Source organism: Telopea speciosissima, chromosome 6, assembly GCF_018873765.1.
Source record: "Telopea speciosissima isolate NSW1024214 ecotype Mountain lineage chromosome 6, Tspe_v1, whole genome shotgun sequence".
Classification (NCBI taxonomy): Eukaryota; Viridiplantae; Streptophyta; class Magnoliopsida; order Proteales; family Proteaceae; genus Telopea; species Telopea speciosissima.
The window spans coordinates 63,591,087-63,609,600 of record NC_057921.1 but is presented as its reverse complement, the minus strand read 5'-3'; the positions used below and the strand labels follow the sequence as shown (position 1 = coordinate 63,609,600).

Genomic DNA, 18,514 nt, shown 5'->3' with positions numbered 1-18,514 from the left:
AGTCATTCGAATCAAATAAATATGAAACCTAGTTAGGAGTTATAAAAACTCGCTTAGGTTTAGAAAAGGTTAAACCAGGTTTAAATCAATCCGAATTTTTGTTGATTCAATGTTTTTGTTCTAGTCATGTAAAACTCTTGAGCTCCTCTTCTGCAAGCGCATCGCCCAAGGAATACCTAAGGAGACATTGACTTAATTCTTCTCAGGTTCCTTGTCCGGTCAGGTTCGTAGGTTCCTCTCATAAGGGATGGAAATGACGACCTCATCCCCTGCCCGAACACACTATCCGGGTGGGGTGAGGTCGTCATTTCCGCCCTCCCTATGAGAGGAACCTACGAACCTGATCGGGTAGGGAACCTGAGAGGAGAAAAATTCAGGAGGACATCCAACAATACTAGGTTGTTGGGCACGCCACACCATGTGCTAGGCCCCACGTAGACACACGTCCCTGTACACCTAGCAACCCAACCCTGTTGAATGCTTCCTTGGGCGTTGGAATCGCAGGAGATGAACCTGATCCATAAAACTCATCTAGTTTGGTTTTTATTATTATTATTATTATTATGACATATATTATTCATAAACTATAAGTTTAGTCAACCACAATTTAATTAATATTCCTGTGAAACAATCAACTATAGTCTCACTCCTTCCCAATCTGAGAAGAAAAAGAAGGAAGATATTAAAAATGGAAAAGAGAATGTTACCTGGGTACGTGCAGTACGCATCCCCTAACCACCGCATCTTTGAAATTTTCAATCTTTTCATGGGGTGTGGTGGTCATTTTGTATGCTCTTGTGTCTGAATATGGACGATAAAGGCAATGTACCGCGCCTATGTAGCAAAATAGTGAGTCTTGCTTCAATTTTCATGGATTAAGGTGTATTTAAGCAAAATAATTTGCAATTTAAAATATCTCCTTTATGTAATATTGTATTTACCGAAACCATTTATGGTAGTTAGGTAAGCAACAGGGATATGATGAAAGGATATGTCACAACTCACAAGACTGTTCAATCCGAGTAAAAACATGTAGCACAAAATTTCCTGCAAAAGAAAGAACGGAACGTGGAACAGTATTATTTAGGGGATGTTATTTTTCCCAGCAAAAGAAGCATTTGGAATGGTGCCAAATGATCGGATGCTTAAACCCCACCAAAAGGAGTGAAATAAATCTCTCTCTCTCTCTCTCTCTCTCTCTCTTTCTTTATTCTTTTGGGTTGAAGAATTCAAGAAACAAATCAAGAAGCCCTGAATCTCATCTCGGAGTGAGGTCGTCTGAACGGTTCCAGTAGCTTAAATGGTTTTAATGTGAAAGTAGAAAGTGAGGGAGAGTAAATGTGTGTTTGTTTGTTTGTCTCTGAGAGAACGAGCAGTTATTACTAAGTACTGACTACTGATGGGGCTGAAACGGCTGAAGCACCTCAGCGCAGAGACTGAGAGGCGAGGTCCAAGATACTTCGCGTGTATTATTTTGGGAGTCTTAAATGCTCTCCTTAAATATCAACTAACCCATTTATTTCACGGATGACTTAGGTAGGGATTGGCATTGAATCATTTATGGAGGAAGAAAGACTTGAAGGAAGGAACCCTGCCAGCAGAGAGTCATAGAGAAAAAGAAAGAGAGAAAGAGGGCCGGGCCTCATCGCCTGACACGTGAAATCAATAAATGTGAGGAAGGAAGAAGGTGTGCGGTCCCCAGCATCAACGTGTGAAGTCAATAGTGTAACGGCTGGCGAGAGAGAGAGTGATTCTCGTGTCGTCTCTCTTTCTGGCTCACGTGCTATTGTTTCCTCCACAACTGTCCTGTTCTTGTAGCACACACAGGTCCACAGCGTTCGTTCGTTCCCTGCACAGCTGCCATGGTCTTCCTGCATCTGACGTCGCCCTCGCCTGCAATTTCTCCTCCTGCTTAGTTTTAAACGGACGTTCACCACTTGGGGGATGAAGGGTAGGCCAAGTACTAGCGATTTGTACACCTACGATTGCATACGAACGCCACTACCAAACGGACCAAGGAAGCCAGTGTGCATGCGGGTACGTCGTGTCGTGACTCGTGACTTCCTGAGCTGAGTCAGAACCCCCGCTGTTTACCTGGATCGGCCCTGTTTGGCAACCAAACTAGGGCTAGAATAAAACTGAATTTTGGGGATTGCTGAGTCAACTCAAGATAACACACTGGCAATTAGGGATATAAACGGATCGGATGTGATCGGAGCTGGATATTCCTTGGCCGATTACGGATATCTCTAAACGGATTCAGATGTGGATCGAATTCGGATTTTCGACCATCCGTTTACATTTCTGCCTTGTGTAACCTGGACCTTCCTCCCCCTAGCGGATACAATTCACTCTCAATCCATATATCTTAGATCATGATTCTTTTTTCATCATATTCAAGAACCCGTTGAATCTTCAAAAACCCTCAAAATCATTATTTATTTAATTTTTTATTATTAAATATTCAAAAAAAAATTTCAGACGAATTTTAATCGAAGTATTCAGATTATTTTTTGGATATCTCTAAACGAATACGGATATCCCTAAACGGATGCGGATGCGGATTCAGATTCGGATTTCGATTATCCATTTACATCCCTACTAGCAATATAAAGTTTACTCGGCCGATACAATCCGAATCAACCATTTGATTTGTTCACACCAAACTACCACTAGAACTGATAGCACAAGCAGCTTTGTATTGGACTTGGCAAAACGACCTTCTATAATTAATGTGAAATGAAAAATTAGTTCACACTCAAATTAGGGCTATGGATAGATCTATTCCACCTTCCCCTGTCTATCTATGAAGTTTCATTTTAATCTAAGTCATAAATATAGTGAATTTTTTTTTTTTAATCGAAGGTTAGTAGTAAATAGCTAAGAAAGGTCAAATTAATGATTAAATAGACTCATAAATGAAATTATATGAGTAAAATTAAAATATCAATAAGAATAATGATTATATGGTTGAGTTAATCTACCAAATTTGACACATGATTGATCCTTAAGAAACCATACCTATCCAATAATTGAAACATATCACATCGTTTGCCAGGTGACTCCAAACATAGATTTTTTATCTTAATTAAATTATTTATTTTGCTCCAATATAATTAATGTGCTTATTTTGATGTTTATGTAAACCATTTCTAATATTTACCACAAAAAAAATGTAAATCATATATAGTAATGTGTAGCCCTTGACGACATACCACATGCGATCCAACACCTAACTCATGGATAAAAAATTTCAGCCTCATATTGGAATCGGGCTCCTCTCCTACGAGCCCAATGAGGTAATGCAACACTTGGGCTGTTGGGCGCACGCAACCACACACGCACGCCCAACAGCCCAACCATTAGATACCTCACTGGGCACCCATTGGGCTCATAGGAGAGGAGCCAAATCTCTCATATTCACAAATTGTTTGCCTCCCTTTGAGTTTTTTTTTTTTGGGTACAATTTTGAATAAAAGTTTGAGCCAACTTTCTCCTATTTTGGGCTTATTAATGAGATTATGTGGGATCTCTAATCTATATATTACCATGTGATAGGTGTTGAATTGTTAATGATGATTAGGTCATCTCTTTAGTTTGTATTAACAATTAATTGGCAAATAGACAAGATTTTACATCACAATATATATACATGGAAAAATCTCAATTTCTAAGGCAGTGTGCTAAACCCTATAATTTCAGCAAAAAAATTTATTTTTTCATGATGGATGTAGTCTTCAGTAGGTGATCAAACAAACCAACATGAATACATCATTACCTGACAAAATATACTACTATTGATCCATATTAGGATTTCCCTTTGTCGCTTCGATCCAAGATTTTGAAAACCCCAAATGGGGAAGTCTTTGAGAGTGTGGCCTACGTCAACATTCCCATGAGTCTATCGCTCTCCTCCCCATATGAAAGAACAACCTCTGCTCCCTTGTTTTGAAGAGGAGAGATATAGACACATGGGAGCTTTTAACTGGGTGAAGCAATTTATGATATGAATCTTATTGCTTCTTTTCGATCTACTTGTATATATATTTATTGTGTTGCTTTTGCCATTTATCTGAGTGCATCAATTTTATCTTTTTTAACTAGATAGTTAAGCCCCAAAAGAGTTGAACTTATGACATCTTGATTGTGTGATATTGGTCCTTGCCATTCAATCACTCTTCTCCTTTACTATAGCTGCAAATATGCAGCTTACAAATCTTGAGTGAAATAAATACCGTGATTTTGATCTTTTTCAATAAAATCATCACATAGTAAATCAACAAAGCTCAAGGTGATTTCTCTTTTCCCATCAAGTTACCTGCTACGGTACCAGAATGAATATGATCTTAATCATGGTCAATATGGGATTGGGGGAACAGAAACTCTGCAACACCGTGACACTAGGCTCTTGCTTTACCCGGCTAGGTTCCGTTTACCTAACTCAAATGATCCAAAATGCTACCTCCCAAAAAATTCTTATCAGTCAAAAAATGTTTTGAGGTGTTTAATAGATCCTTTTAATCTTGTAGAATCCTTTCCTGGCTTTGGTTCAATGCAAAAACGATTTTTTATGCAATCTAGTTTATTCATACATCAATGTATTAAGTACGTACCTAGATTGAGATACTTCCTTGAGAGCAGCGTCGATCAAGGCATCGTTATCCCCTCCAATTCGTTGCCTGCTCCAATTCCTCACATAGGAGGCAAAATGACCACCCTACCCCTTGCCCGAACACGTTGCCCAAGGTGGGGTAGGGTGGTCATTTCTGCACCTATGTAAGGAATTTGGGGAAATTGGAGCGGACAGCGAATTGGAAGTGATATTGATTATCGATCAAGAACTTTGTGGTCTTAGCAACATCCTTAAATGGATATATTGGGCTGGTTCGGGCCCAAGGATTTTGCCTATTCAGCAATCCTAGTCCTTGAGTTGATTAAAGCCCAAAGTTCCCAAGCCCATGGATCAGAGCCGATATAAACCAAAACTCATTAGAAACCCTTATACAAATGACAAATATTAACATTGATCAAAGCCCATATAAATTAAAACTCATTAGAAACCCTTATACAAATGACAAATATTAACATTTTCCACTTACAAATAAGGGTGTTAAAAGGTTCGGTTTCGGTTTAAATGGTTTTCGGTTTTAAGCAGCTTTAAACTTTCTAAATGGTTCTAAACAGGTTTTTTTTTTTTGAATTCTTTATTCAAATGCCTTCTTTCTCTTTTAATTTTATATTGAAATGAATGTAAATTTAACATTAAATTGAATTGATTATTGTTATATATTTTATTATAATAATTCTAAGGCTATAATTGTTTATGTTTTAATTTTTTATTCAAATGAATGTAAAATTAATATTGAATTGAATTAGTTATTGTTATATATTTTTTTATAATAACTAGGGGAAAGTTTTCATACACGGCTGTGTAAGCCGTGAATGTGAGAGGGTGGGAGTTTTAAGGCATTAATTAATGGGTGAGGGTTTATGACTTTTCCAACTCTTTGTGAGAGAGGATACGACTATGCATGCTTACACGGCCATGCATGAAAACTTCCCCCTAATAATCATAAGATTATAATTGTTTATATGTTTTAATTTTTTTATTTAAAATAATTGAATATCTTTTAAATTCTTAGTAGGATTCTTTTTTTTTTAAAGAAAATGTAATCATACAATAACATTTAATTGAATTAGTTATTGTTATATATATATATATATTTAGTGGGATTTGTTGTTTCTTATCATAGTTGATTTTTTTAACCATGAATGACCTAACTTACAATTATTCGGTTTTAATTGGTTTATCGTTGGTTTAATTCGTTTAACTAAATGGTCTCAAATTTGAAATAAAAGCCGAACATTTATTAAATGGTTTTACGATTTCAGTTTAAATGGTTCAATTCTTTTTTAGTAAACGGTTTCGATTTGGTTTTGACATTCTTATAGAGTATTTTAACACTATACGACTATATTGTTGGTATGCAGATGTTATTTTGAAAACTTGAGGGTTTTCTTCTTTAACTGTAGTATTACACTTCCAATGCCCCTCCCTCCCATAAAAAACCTCTCTAGGCTTCGTTAGGTTGCAAGGGAAATTAAAGGGGAGGGAAGTGAAAATTTTCAATTTTTGTATTCATTACTTTACATGGTTGTTTAAATTAGTTAGATTTCTTACCATATGTAGTAATGGTAAAAAAAATTTCACTTCCCTTCCCTTTAATTTCCCTTATAGCCAAATATAGCCCTAGGATTCTGTAGCGCTACAAATGCATATAACTCAAGGGTGAGCGTTCTCTGTGGGGGAGCATGGCCCCTATGCACCCATGGGGGTCAATGAGAAGGTGCATTGGAGCATCATGGGTGCGAGATTTCAGTCTTTCATTGGAGGCAGGGCGGTCATTTGGTCCCCCATTGTGTCTATGCATGGGCAATACACTGTCCCCACATGAAACTTTTTTCCATAGATTCATTTGTCTTTTGGCAGCATAAGCACCGAATGCCAGAATGTATGATTGGTCAGCTGATGTATTAAGATTTGATAATCCAACTGCACCTCAGTATCCGCATTAGATGCATTTTGACATTAGCTTGCATCAAGTACCACAAATGAATACTAAAAGCCTAGAACAGCCATGACTCATGACCCTAAAAGGATTAAGAACCTTCATTTCAAATTATCACCTAAGAGATCACCTAAATGTCAAAATAGGATTCGATAATGACAATTGGAGATATTCAATAGGTTCCTGGTGGGGCCAGTTAGGGGCCATTCATAGTTAATTACTGAATTAGGGTGATAAAAATCAAGACAAACGTGGAGAATAATATTATGGGAGTGTCTGAATGGCACTTCTATTGTCATACCTTGATTAATTTGTAATTTTACTTTTTTAATATATTTTTATAATAACATAACAATAAATCTATCTTCAAATTATTTGTAAATATTGTTCTTTGTTTTTTTAAGACAACAGGCAATCAAAGGGTGTCAAGATCTAAATACACCTATAGAGGTGTCATTTAGACTATCGCTTTTTAATTTAAATACATTGATATTTAATATTAATTTATGTAAGTATTATTCTGACCCTCCCCAAACCCTGCAGTTGCAGTAGCCTTGTGCATTAAGTACGCTCTTTTTATGTAAGTATCATTCCTTCTAATTTATCTACTAATGTAAGGGAGTAGGGACCATCTCCCACAACCACTTAGATATTTTTCTATTTTTTTAAAAATAATTTTCCCCTCTCCATATTATTTTTCTTGCCCTATATTTTAGTTAAACTATTGAATAATGCGGCTTAACTTGGATAAATGTCAAGTTAAATGGCTCAACTTGAGTCAACTACAAGAATATGGATGACTCACTCGAACCAAAACCTCATGGTCTTCTTGTCTTCAACCTAGACCGAACCCGACAAAAACTGAGACCGGCCGATAATAATCCCAAAAACTAAACACAAAAAAACTAGAAATTTCCCATTGATTGACTTATTTATATAATATACATGTAAAATCGAAATCAGACCGTACCCGATAATTGTTAAAAAACCAGACCAATGTCAAAATTGATCGAATCTTTTTTAATGATTTAATTTTGAGTTGGCCCATTAGCTGACAAAAGCCGATTCAGCCCAATCAAAATTAGATCGATACACTAAAGTTGTAAAAAGCCCAGTCCAATACTTGCAGCCCGGCCCACACGCACCGCGTGAAAAGAGTGGAAGACTAGTAGAACTGGTGTGCAGGGACTGTTCACGTACGTGAGCGTACTTGAACAACTCACAGCCGTTTAGATGGAATCTATTCTGTGAAAATATTCTATCTGAAAGGGTGTGAGTCGTTCACATACGCTCACGTACGTGAACATTCACCTCCCTCGAAGAACTGTAGCAGGGGAGACCGGGAGAGGTCGACCTTCTAATTTCTACTTTCTTCGAAGAAAACCTTTTACGAATTTGGACGAAACAGAAACATTTCTGACTTCCATTTGTTAATGGTGATTTGGTTCATACTTTACACACTTTTTTGTTTTCTGTTATTATTTATAATCTTTATATATAACAACACCATTCCCAACTACTTTTCCGTTTCTTTTTTCACACCATTTTTCTCAGTTTCCAGATTCTCCCAAATATCTTCTTCTCATCAAAATTATATTTTTTCCCTTTTCAGTTTCTGTTTATTTTCTTTGCATCTTCTTCACAATCTCCGTTTCTTTCTCGATTCTAGGCATAGTCTCGAAAATTAAGAGCAGATGATCCAATCTTTATCAAAGCCCGTCGAGGGTTTGACGGGTTTGATGGGGATGTGTAGATAGATAGGAAAGATACAGTGAAAGGGAAAGCAAAAGGGTGATAAAGCCCTCTTCTCCATTTTGAGATTCTTTATCTTCATCTTATAAATTAAAAGAAAGAAGAACTAGTTGGGTTCGTGTTCAGTATGCACAGATCCGGAGCTGTAATGGCTTGGAATGTGTTCAAGTTCTGTACAGCCCTGCGTGGTCTTGGCTCCATAATGATCTTGTTAGTCCTCGGAATCGTTGGCGTCACTTATTATGCTGTTGTCCTTACAAACTACGGTCCTGCTTTGTACGATGGTGGTCTTGCTTCTGCCAACGCCTTTGCTGTCTTGCTCTTGTTTCATGGTCTGGTAAGCTCCTTATTTCCTATTTCTTGATGATTTTTAGAAGTCAAATGAAGGAGACAAAAACAAAAGAAGGGCTTGATTCGTAACTTAGATTTGTTCAATCAATTATTCGTTGTTGAATCGTGCTTGTTGATTGATTGATTTTGAAGGCCTTTTTGTTATAAGTACATAAAAACTTGGAATTGTGTAAATTTAAAACTTTTAGCTCAGAGCAATGAAAGATTGATAGCTGATCATTTTGTCTTTAATGTTCCACATAAGGGTTTTAAGGAGTTCTTTTGACTCTGCAGTTGGGGATGCTTCTATGGAGCTACTTTTCTGTAGTTATAACGGATCCAGGTTCTGTTCCACCAAATTGGAGGCCTGTTATGGATGAGGAAAGAGGAGAGAGTGATCCATTAACAGGTTCGGAATATGGTGGCACAGGCATAGGTGTGCAGCAGTCAGCGATGCTGGCTGATCCAGTGAATCCGACAGTCCGGTATTGCCGCAAGTGCAACCAGCTTAAACCAGCTCGTTGTCATCACTGTTCTGTTTGTAAGCTCCTTATTACCTTCGTCATTCATGGAAATTTTTGTCCGAGGCTTAATTGCTTTTGTTTTCAAGAACATTCTTAATTTTTGGCTTCTGTCTGTTTTTTGGGTTTCAGGTGGGAGGTGTGTTTTGAAAATGGACCACCATTGTGTCTGGGTTGTCAACTGCGTAGGGGCTCTAAATTATAAATATTTCCTTCTCTTCTTGGTATGTTACCTTCCCTGCACTAGTCTGAAGTCTTTTTATCAGCAGGTCACATCTATGTAAAGCTCGAAACCTGTTGTTGCATAAAAAAATTACACCATACAAGGGGATATTCCCCATGTAGGATTGGCCTAGAGCTTAGCTTCATTCATTGTTCCGAAATCTTAAATGTTGTATTATTTCTTGCACGTATGATATCTTTTGCCTCCTGGGGCTGTCATTTTAAGGTTTTTTTTTTTATAAATGTATTGTTGATGGCCATAATTGTTTTTGGCTTAGTTTTACTGGTGTATGTTATTCCTTTGTGTGGAAATATTTATACATTATTGAATTATCTAATGCCAGAAAGAAAATATTCATATTGATGTTTGTTATGTGTTAACCATGTATACCTCTAATGTCATATAATTTGGTATCACTGTAGTTACAAGTGTATAGTAGCATAGGGACAGGCTAGTTTTCACCATAATTTCAGGTCCATTTGGTTTAGAAGTAGAGGAAGACATGATACCAATTATTCCCCCCCCCCCTGCGATTATGGGAAATGTGGCAGACACAGGGAACCCAGGTGGTGAAAAGTCATACTTAGTGGTGTTATATGGGTGGTTAGTTTCCAATTTGTGAAGGTCCAAATGTACTGGATATTATTGACTTGGCTGAGATGCTGCTAGGTGTTTATGAACTGTATACCGACCAATTTTTTTTTTAATATTATTTTTGGTTTGAAATTTAACCTTTTGTTGGTGGGTTTTAGAGATTTTGGGTCAATTGTGAAATAGAGGACATTGCTTGGGAAGTGGATTGTTGTCATTGCTGGGTTGGGTTTTGTGACGACTGGTTGGTTTTGATGTTTTTGGGTACCCCTTTTTGGTGTGTGGGGGGGGGGGGGTGGAGAGAATATAATCATATGCAATTTTTGTTATTTATAGGAAGTATCATGTTTGGCAAATTCATAAAGGTAGTGCTTTGACACCAAACTCAGAACTCTGATTAGTAAGCCAATCTTAGTTCACCTTTTCCCCAATTTAACTATACAAGAAAAGTTTTTGTCTCTACACTTCTAGGAAAGGATTTATTAATTGGTCATGATATTTTACATAAACTTTCTTCTCTCCGGTTGCCCGCACAAGGATTGTGTTATAAGGCTCATGTTTCACCATGAACTCCCATTCTATTTTTCTGACATCCGGAGACACATTAATGCACTCTGGTTAACCTAAAAGAAGGTTCAACTGCAAACCACAGGTAAGGTTCGCAGGACACAACCTTAGGACCAGAATAGTGAGATTTTAGTAACTCGAGATGGACTGAAAACCTGGTCGAGTAGCACTATATAGGAGAGGAATAATCCTTCAAAGTTTGGCCAAGATCCAAGAGATGGATCTGGAGATATGGCAATGATAAATAAAAACTTCCAAAAGAGTAAATTCTGAAAATAGCAACCCAAAGTTAGAAACTCAGAAATAGGAAGCCGGAATCGGAATCCAGATTTAAGGAACTTTCCAAAAGTAAAATTAGATTTAGAAATAGTAACTGAGTTGAGATTAGAAACGGAGACAGAAAACCTAGCAAAACCTGAGATCAGATTACTGATAAATCAAAATAGCAGAATATTTGGATAGATAAGGAAATGACTAATAACCTTAAATTAAACCATTGGATGAACCTTAAATTCCCATAGAATGGAAGTCCTGATATGCTGATTGAATGCTCAGATTTACAGATTATATCAATGGGGGAATTGGGAGAAACAAACGGAAACAGATATTAGAAACTAGTGTAACAGAAATTAGAATTAGAAGAGATTTAATATAACTTGCAATTCAGCCATCTGATAGTCTTCATATTTGGATCGAAGAAGGCAGACTAGGGAAGGAATAACATACAAAAATCTCAGATTAATCTGAAGGTTAGATGTTCCAGAATCAGAGACTGAAGATTAAAATTTGTTGCTGTCCAGAACACCTATCACAGTCACTTAGTTGGGCTAGAAAACTCAAGAAAAGGGCAGGATTTTGAAGCACAGAAACAAGTTAATCAAGCATCAAAACATGACCGACAATACCTTTTTAATGACCTGCGACAATGATAGATGAATGCTGATCCTTCGCTGGACTGAGAATGAATAAAAGAAGAAAAAATTAGGAGGAAGAAGATTGACCAGGCTTCACCGCCATAGGCCAATGAAGAGGGCTTAACCGCCCAATAACCTATTGCTTCACCACAATAGAGTTGCCACTACTTCAGCATAGGAGCACAAACTCTCACAAGAGCCATTCTTTCAATCACCAAAACCGATAGAGGTGTCCTCCCTTTCTTCTATTTATAAAACAAAATAAACTATTACGAAGTAAAACTCTCCATGAGTTACAGGATACCACACTTAAACATGAACAAAAAATTCTTAACAAAGGTTTAAGAGATGTATCGTATCATATTGGAGAGACACAAGATACACTAGATACGTATGGAAATGGTCAAGAAGCATATGAAAATTGTAGCAGCAAGAAATCACGATAGAAGGAGCAACTAGAGAACCATATTTAGCAATCAACAGTGGCAAACCCAAGCAGCAGCACATCGATACCATATAACTGTAGCAGTAGCAGTAAACAAGAGGTGTCTTTTGCAATAAAACGCCATCAATAAATCGACTCCATCGATAGCAGCAAATTGATGATCATTTCAGCAGTTGCAGTAGCAACAGGTATGATCTTCAAACAAATCAGTGTATGATACCCTAGTTCTTCTTCTTCTATGAACTAGGGTTTCCTTCTTCAGACCAGAAACCCACAACAACTCCTAAAATGGCAATCATGGAGGGAAACAGGTACTGGTTACAGCTCTGATACCATGTGATGAACCCAGAACCTAGAACCAGTACCTGCAAGTGGAAGAGAGAGAGAGGAGAGAAGAGAAAGAGAACAATGGGAGGGAGACACCTAAACCCACGTTGGAATGTTGGATTTCGTGTGTCTTTCCACCGTAGTCTGCCTTCACTTATATAATCTGTCCAACAGCAATTGTATTCCTAGTAGGAACACAACACCTAATTACAAACTAAAAAGGAAACTAATATAAAGTAAAGTCAGACTCAACTTAGTCCACGACGGGGACAGTTCCCCTATCGCGACTCAACTCCTAACACATCTTTACACTCCCCCTCAAGCTGGAGTACATGTATATCAAAAAGGCTCCAACTTGGAACACCAAAAAGAGATATTAAAAGCAGCACTAGTCTTGAACATTTATAGTAGTCATAGATGTCAGGGAGAACTGAGAGAACTTCATTCATGTAGCAATATCTGCTTTATTGAGTGAGGTGTGCTATGTGTTTTACTTTTGTGTATGTGGCTGTCTGCGTACAGCTATCTTTGTCTCTAGATACAGCTATCTTTGTCTTTCGGAATTGAAAGTCTCTTGAGTCTGTTTGGACTTCAAAATGTTTTAAGTCCATGGGTAGTCTATAAATACCATGGTTGTTTCTTTGTAAGATAAGTTTGGAGCAAGTTAAGACTTCTTACTCCCATTCAAGCACACAAATTATCAGTAGCATCAGTAGACAATAATCTCCGTGTTGAATAAATCCAATCAACAACGAACGAGCATAATAAGCGCTAATGAACACAAATCGCAATCCATAATTTCATAACATCAACAACAACATCAAAAGCACTTCTCAAATATAAGGCTGGTAGTAGATAGTAATCTTCACAATGAATGATAAAAGTGCATCATCCAACGGCTACATCATATGCTCTTCTCAAGGGAGCCAGATAGTAACTATTAATCTGCTCATAAAAGACAGACAAAAGTCTAGCATACAATAACTGCATCATAAGATCTTCTCAAAAGAAGGCTAACAAAAGTGCAATATAAGTTACTGCGAACCAAGTAGCAGCATCAGGTTGGCTGTGAACCAGACAACATAAGGTCATTGTAAACCAAATAAATTAGTATTAGGTTGCTGAGGACCAGACAATATCAGGTTGCTGCGAACCAGACAACATAAGGTTGTTGTGAACTAGACAACATAAGGTTGGTGTAGATCAAATAGCTCAACGTTAGGTTGGTGGGGACCAAATAGGATCAGGTTTCTGTAGATGAAATAAATATGCATTGTTGCTTAATACCATCTTCATAGATAAAATTGTTGCTGATGATGCGAACAAATAAAATGTAGACGTTGTGCAATATTGTGGCATATTGTTGGTGTTGAAATCAATTGGACACAACTATTCATTTTGGATCTTTTTAGGGTTTATTTAGGGTTCTGTGTTGATTAAGGCTTTTACTAACTTTGATATTACTTTTATATATTAAGAATTTTACTCTTTTAGTAAATAGATAGAAAATCCACCATATTTTATGAATCTCATTTTCTGCTCAAATTTTATTATTTATTGCGAGTCCATTTTTATTATTATTAATTTTTTTTTTTGTAAATTTCTTGTTTTGAGTCATGCTAGGAGTTTTAATTTACTTGGTTGAGTCCTCATTTGACTTTGGCTTGGAGTTAAAGTCTTCAGAGTCTGAGTTGGGTCTTTAGTGAGTATTTAGAGCTGTAAGCCACAAAAGTGGACATAATTAAATATTAATGAGATATTGTTTGGAGCAAGGTTCATGTTTTAAACCCATGATGATCTTCTTACTCATCTCTCTTCTTTCTGCCTTCATTAGTATTCTATTTCCTTTTCTGATTCTTAATGGTGTTTTCAATAGCCGGACACCCTATAATTTTTCTCCAAGATTGTAAAGTCTCTGATTGACTTTTGCTTGCTTTGTGCCCTTTAAGTTCTGAACAAGGGAATCCACAAATGTGCTGTCTAATTGGTCTTTCTATGAAGTTGTTGACATGTTTTATTGGTACTTGCCCTTTTGGAGCATAATTTGGATAAGAATTAGTCAGCTTCCTCCTGTAGTTCTTCTACATATGGTTTGTTGTATGGTTGATAAGCTGATGGAATGTGTTCCGACTTAAATTCATCCAAATTATTTACGTGGATCGGTGAAAAGTATCTGTATTTTTGGTTGATTGGACATTGACGTGTATGTGCAATATCAGTATGCTTGTCTGGACACTTATTTATCTCTCATATGTTCATTTATTCTAAGTAATGATGCACATTATACTGTTTTATGTACTACAGTTTTGAATTATTTGTACAATAATTTGGAGGACTTATTATTAATGTTTTTTGGATATCTAGTCAACATGTACTAAAAGCCCTTATTTTGTCCTTACTTTACTCAATCTCATGCAGTTCTACACATTTCTTGAAACAACTCTGGTAACTTTATCACTATTGCCGCATTTCATAGCATTTTTCAGTGATGGAGAGATACCTGGAACACCAGGAACACTAGCAACAACTTTTCTTACATTTGGTAAGGTCTGAGGAGTTTTTTTTAAGAGACTGTCTAAATGACACCTCTATAGGTGTATTTAAAACTTGTAACCTTCTTTTGATTGCCCCTTGTTTTATTCCCAAAAGTTTAAAAAGGTTTCTAAATAATTTGAACGTGATTTATCATTATGTCATTATCAAAAGTTGTTAGTGTCTTTGTATATTTTTCAAGCACACATGAAATGACGGACTTACCCTCATTGGAAAAAAATATGTTGTACTAAATCGGCAAAAAAAATTAAGGTTATAAATTATTTGACACCTTAAGGGGTGTGTAAGAAAACCCCCTTTTTAAATACTTTTCTAACTTATTTTTGTGCCTGCTTCCCTAGCTTATCTTTGACCTGTTCTTGCTCTATCATCCAGTTTTGAACTTAGCATTCGCATTGAGTGTTATGGGCTTTCTGATCATGCACATATCATTGGTTGTTGGTAATACGACTACCATTGAGGTAAACGTCTTTCATGGCTCCTAATTCAGGTTGCTTCATTTCTATTTAATTATAGTTATTGATGTGCGCAGGACTCAACATGCAACCTCATGGTTGCTAAGTGGTGGGCAAAGTAGCTGATGGTTTTATTTTCTTGTCTTCAGGCTTATGAGAAGAAAACCAGTCCTAAGTGGCGGTATGACCTTGGTCGAAGAAAGAATTTTGAGCAGGTTAGTGAAGTCATGAATTGAGATCTTTCTTTTAGATGTGGGAGCCGGAAATTTAAATTGATTGGTAATTGAACTTGATAATCCTTGGTTAATCTCAACAAAAGTGAATGATCAATTGATTATCTAAGCTTGTTTTTTTAATGAACTGATCAAAGTTGGTACAATAATTGATTGATAGATTAATTAGCTAGTTTTCTCAAATTCATGACAAAGGCTGGACTAGCATGTTGTCCTCACTGCCAGATTTTTGATGATTTTGTATTGAGTGGTTCCTCATTGATGGAAAATCAAGTTCTCATTCGGGGTTTTAGTTTTTTGGTGGTAAGAAAGCCTTACAAGTTACCGAGATATAAAGATGTTCATGTTTTGCTGTTCATATGCAAAACTTTGATAAGATGAAAGTAGAAAATACTGTTGCTAGACCATTAGATTATAACCGTCCCCCAGGGTAACTATCCTGGAATGCTAGGTATGCAGTCCCTATCTCTGTGGATAACCTGGCTCATGTGCAGCAATAGAGGGAAAAGATGAAAAAACTGCCTGGGAAAATGGTAACAGCAACTGGCACAGAATGGTTTGTGTACGAACTCATTGATTTTTATATGAAGAGATTCCTTAGGATGGAGTTCGTCAATTTATCCATCTGGAGACAAGGCATGCATGTTATGTGCATGAAGGAGGAGGGGGTTAGGTAGGGCACTGATTGTTGATCCTGTATTGCGGTATTATACCTATATGTGATTTAATTTCATATGTGAGACCTATGATGTATTTCCCTTCCTTTGGTACTTGGTAGTTAACCTACAGTATATTGACTGACCTAGTTAGGTTATGATGCAAGAAATATACAGTCTCATTACTGGAAAAAAACAAATGAATTGATTTATGATTGGTTTTTTGCATGTCAGGTGTTTGGGATAGACAAGAAATACTGGTTTATCCCTGCATATTCAGAAGAGGATCTAAGACGGATGCCAGCACTTCAGGGACTTGAATATCCGTCAAAGCCTGATCTGGATGCCCAGGTGTTCTAAGAACCATGAACGGCCTGAGTTGTGAAATTCTGCTTCTCTTTTTTGTTGTGAAAAAAGATTCTGTGCCCCCCACAAACATGTTGCTAGCTACTTCTTGCAAACAGAGATGAGGCATGATGCAAGTGTGGACCTGATTATGTCAATCCTCAGACAATCTGTACTTTGCATCATCAAGACGAGTAGCACAGAGGATTTCTGGTCTCATTGTGAAGAACAACTCAAAGTAGGGAATTGTGCAGGAGGGGGAGGGGGGGGGGGGGGATGGTTTTTCTGTGACAATATCTTTATTTCATGTTTTGTATGGGATACTGTTGAATCATAAAAGAAGGGTTACACTCGATGGCTGGATTGGTCCAGTATGGAGTGGACCGAGGACCGTGTCTATTATCAGGAAGATGATGAAGGAAATTTCAGTGTACACACAAGGTTCATTATACCACTTGGATATAATAGAACACACAAGCCAGAGACTTTATTTGGCAGCTTTTTAACATGGTGCACAGCCATTGACATGGTCTTTATTCTGTACCTGCTGGACTGAAATTTGGAACTTGTTCCAGCTTAACGGTATTATTCAACTATTCCAAATAGGAATTGATTATCAGACAATTTTCAAAGCATTTAGTAATAAGGAGAGGGATCGCTACAACCTCAGAGTGCAGTTTCCTACCAATGAGGGGGTGGGTGGATTGGATTGTCCAATAGGAACATTTAGTGAGGAGAGAGATTGTTGGGTTCACAGGCGGGATGTGAGGGTGTGCACAGGAACACAGGCATCTTTTTTCTTAAATGGAGGGGTTTATTAAATGGCCAAATGTTCTCTGTATTGGGGCGCAAGATGGGGATAGTCGAAATGACCACCTTGCCTCCCTAAATGGCAGGCCCATGTGTTTGGGAGCAGGCTGCGCTGTGGTACAGAAAACATATGCCCTTATAAAATTTAGCACATGACTAAGTCACTACATGATGATGCATACAAAATGTACACAAATCAATCATTGCATTATCATGATTTTTGTCTCATTATTTCCTTTTTCTTTTTTTGACATCCAAATGGAATCTAAGATGGAAAAGCTTTCTGTGTAATCCCACACAAAATAAAGGCCAGACCGATGTGGGTGGGAGGGAGGGAAGGATAGCGGGTTTCAAAAGAGTGTCTGTGAGGTTGCTACGTCATAGCAAAGATTTGGCTGCCATTCCAGAGAGGGTTTCTAGCTCGCAGCCTTCTCTAGATGTCAAAATGAACTCATGACCGAAGTAATTGTGTTATGTGCCTAATGGGGCCCGGTCTAGTGTATGTGCACTAGATTGGACCAGTCTAGTATGAGATAGGTTATAGAGCTTGATTTAATGCGTTCCATCAGCTTCGGAGTTTTTGGCGTATCGATCAAATACCCAACAAATTGGTACATGAAAGTAGATAAACAATGCTCTTTTATTCAAATGTACGATTGAGAACGTGCAATGGGCCTTTTGGTGCATTCCAGAACAAGGCCCCGTTCTTGACCTCATTCTAAGAATTTAGAGTGAGAATGCATACCAAACAACGTTTTTGTCATTTCCTAATGCATTCTACACTCATAATGCGTTCTAAGAATGCATAGCAATCACAACATACTCTTTGAACGCACATTGTAACATGCTAAGTCACTATTCTCATCCACACCTGTGTACATTATAAATAGGGTTGATGTTCTTTGTGGGAGAATGTGACCCTTACGCCTGTGTTTGGACCAATGAGAACACACACATCGACTTCATATGGGCGAGATTTCTGCCCTTCATGTGGGCGGGGTGATCATTTTTCCTCCTTACAAATATATTTGACCTATTTTTGTCGAGTAAAACCTCAAAAACAGTCGAAGCAGAGCACAAAGAATGAGCGAAGACAAGACTATGCCTCAATCTCTTTCCTTCGAGGAGATGTGAATCATGTGATCCTATAAACATGCTCTTCACCTGTTCACTTGCTTACTCTTAACAACCCATAGACTCCTTTTCACGCCATTCGCACAAGC

The 18,514-nt window shown here is 37.4% G+C and overlaps 1 protein-coding gene across 1 annotated transcript; it reads left to right on the top strand.

The window, feature by feature from the left end:
* Nucleotides 1–8,309: 8,309 nt before the first annotated feature.
* Nucleotides 8,310–16,975, top strand: LOC122666201 (probable protein S-acyltransferase 14). Its single transcript, XM_043862348.1, has 8 exons — nucleotides 8,310–8,360; nucleotides 8,419–8,658; nucleotides 8,946–9,192; nucleotides 9,305–9,396; nucleotides 14,658–14,781; nucleotides 15,168–15,253; nucleotides 15,397–15,462; nucleotides 16,371–16,975. The coding sequence occupies exons 2-8, from the start codon at nucleotides 8,449–8,451 to the stop codon at nucleotides 16,494–16,496; spliced, it is 951 nt and encodes a 316-aa protein (XP_043718283.1). The 5' UTR covers nucleotides 8,310–8,360; nucleotides 8,419–8,448; the 3' UTR covers nucleotides 16,497–16,975.
* Nucleotides 16,976–18,514: the final 1,539 nt, after the last annotated feature.

Excerpts from the sequence above, each read along its gene's own strand:
- LOC122666201 (XM_043862348.1), top strand. The coding sequence starts at position 8,449 with ATGCACAGATCCGGAGCTGTAATGGCTTGGAATGTGTTCAAGTTCTGT. Across the intron at positions 9,397-14,657 it reads AATATTTCCTTCTCTTCTTG|TTCTACACATTTCTTGAAAC; the intron begins GTATGTTACCTT and ends AATCTCATGCAG. Across the intron at positions 14,782-15,167 it reads AACAACTTTTCTTACATTTG|TTTTGAACTTAGCATTCGCA; the intron begins GTAAGGTCTGAG and ends TCTATCATCCAG.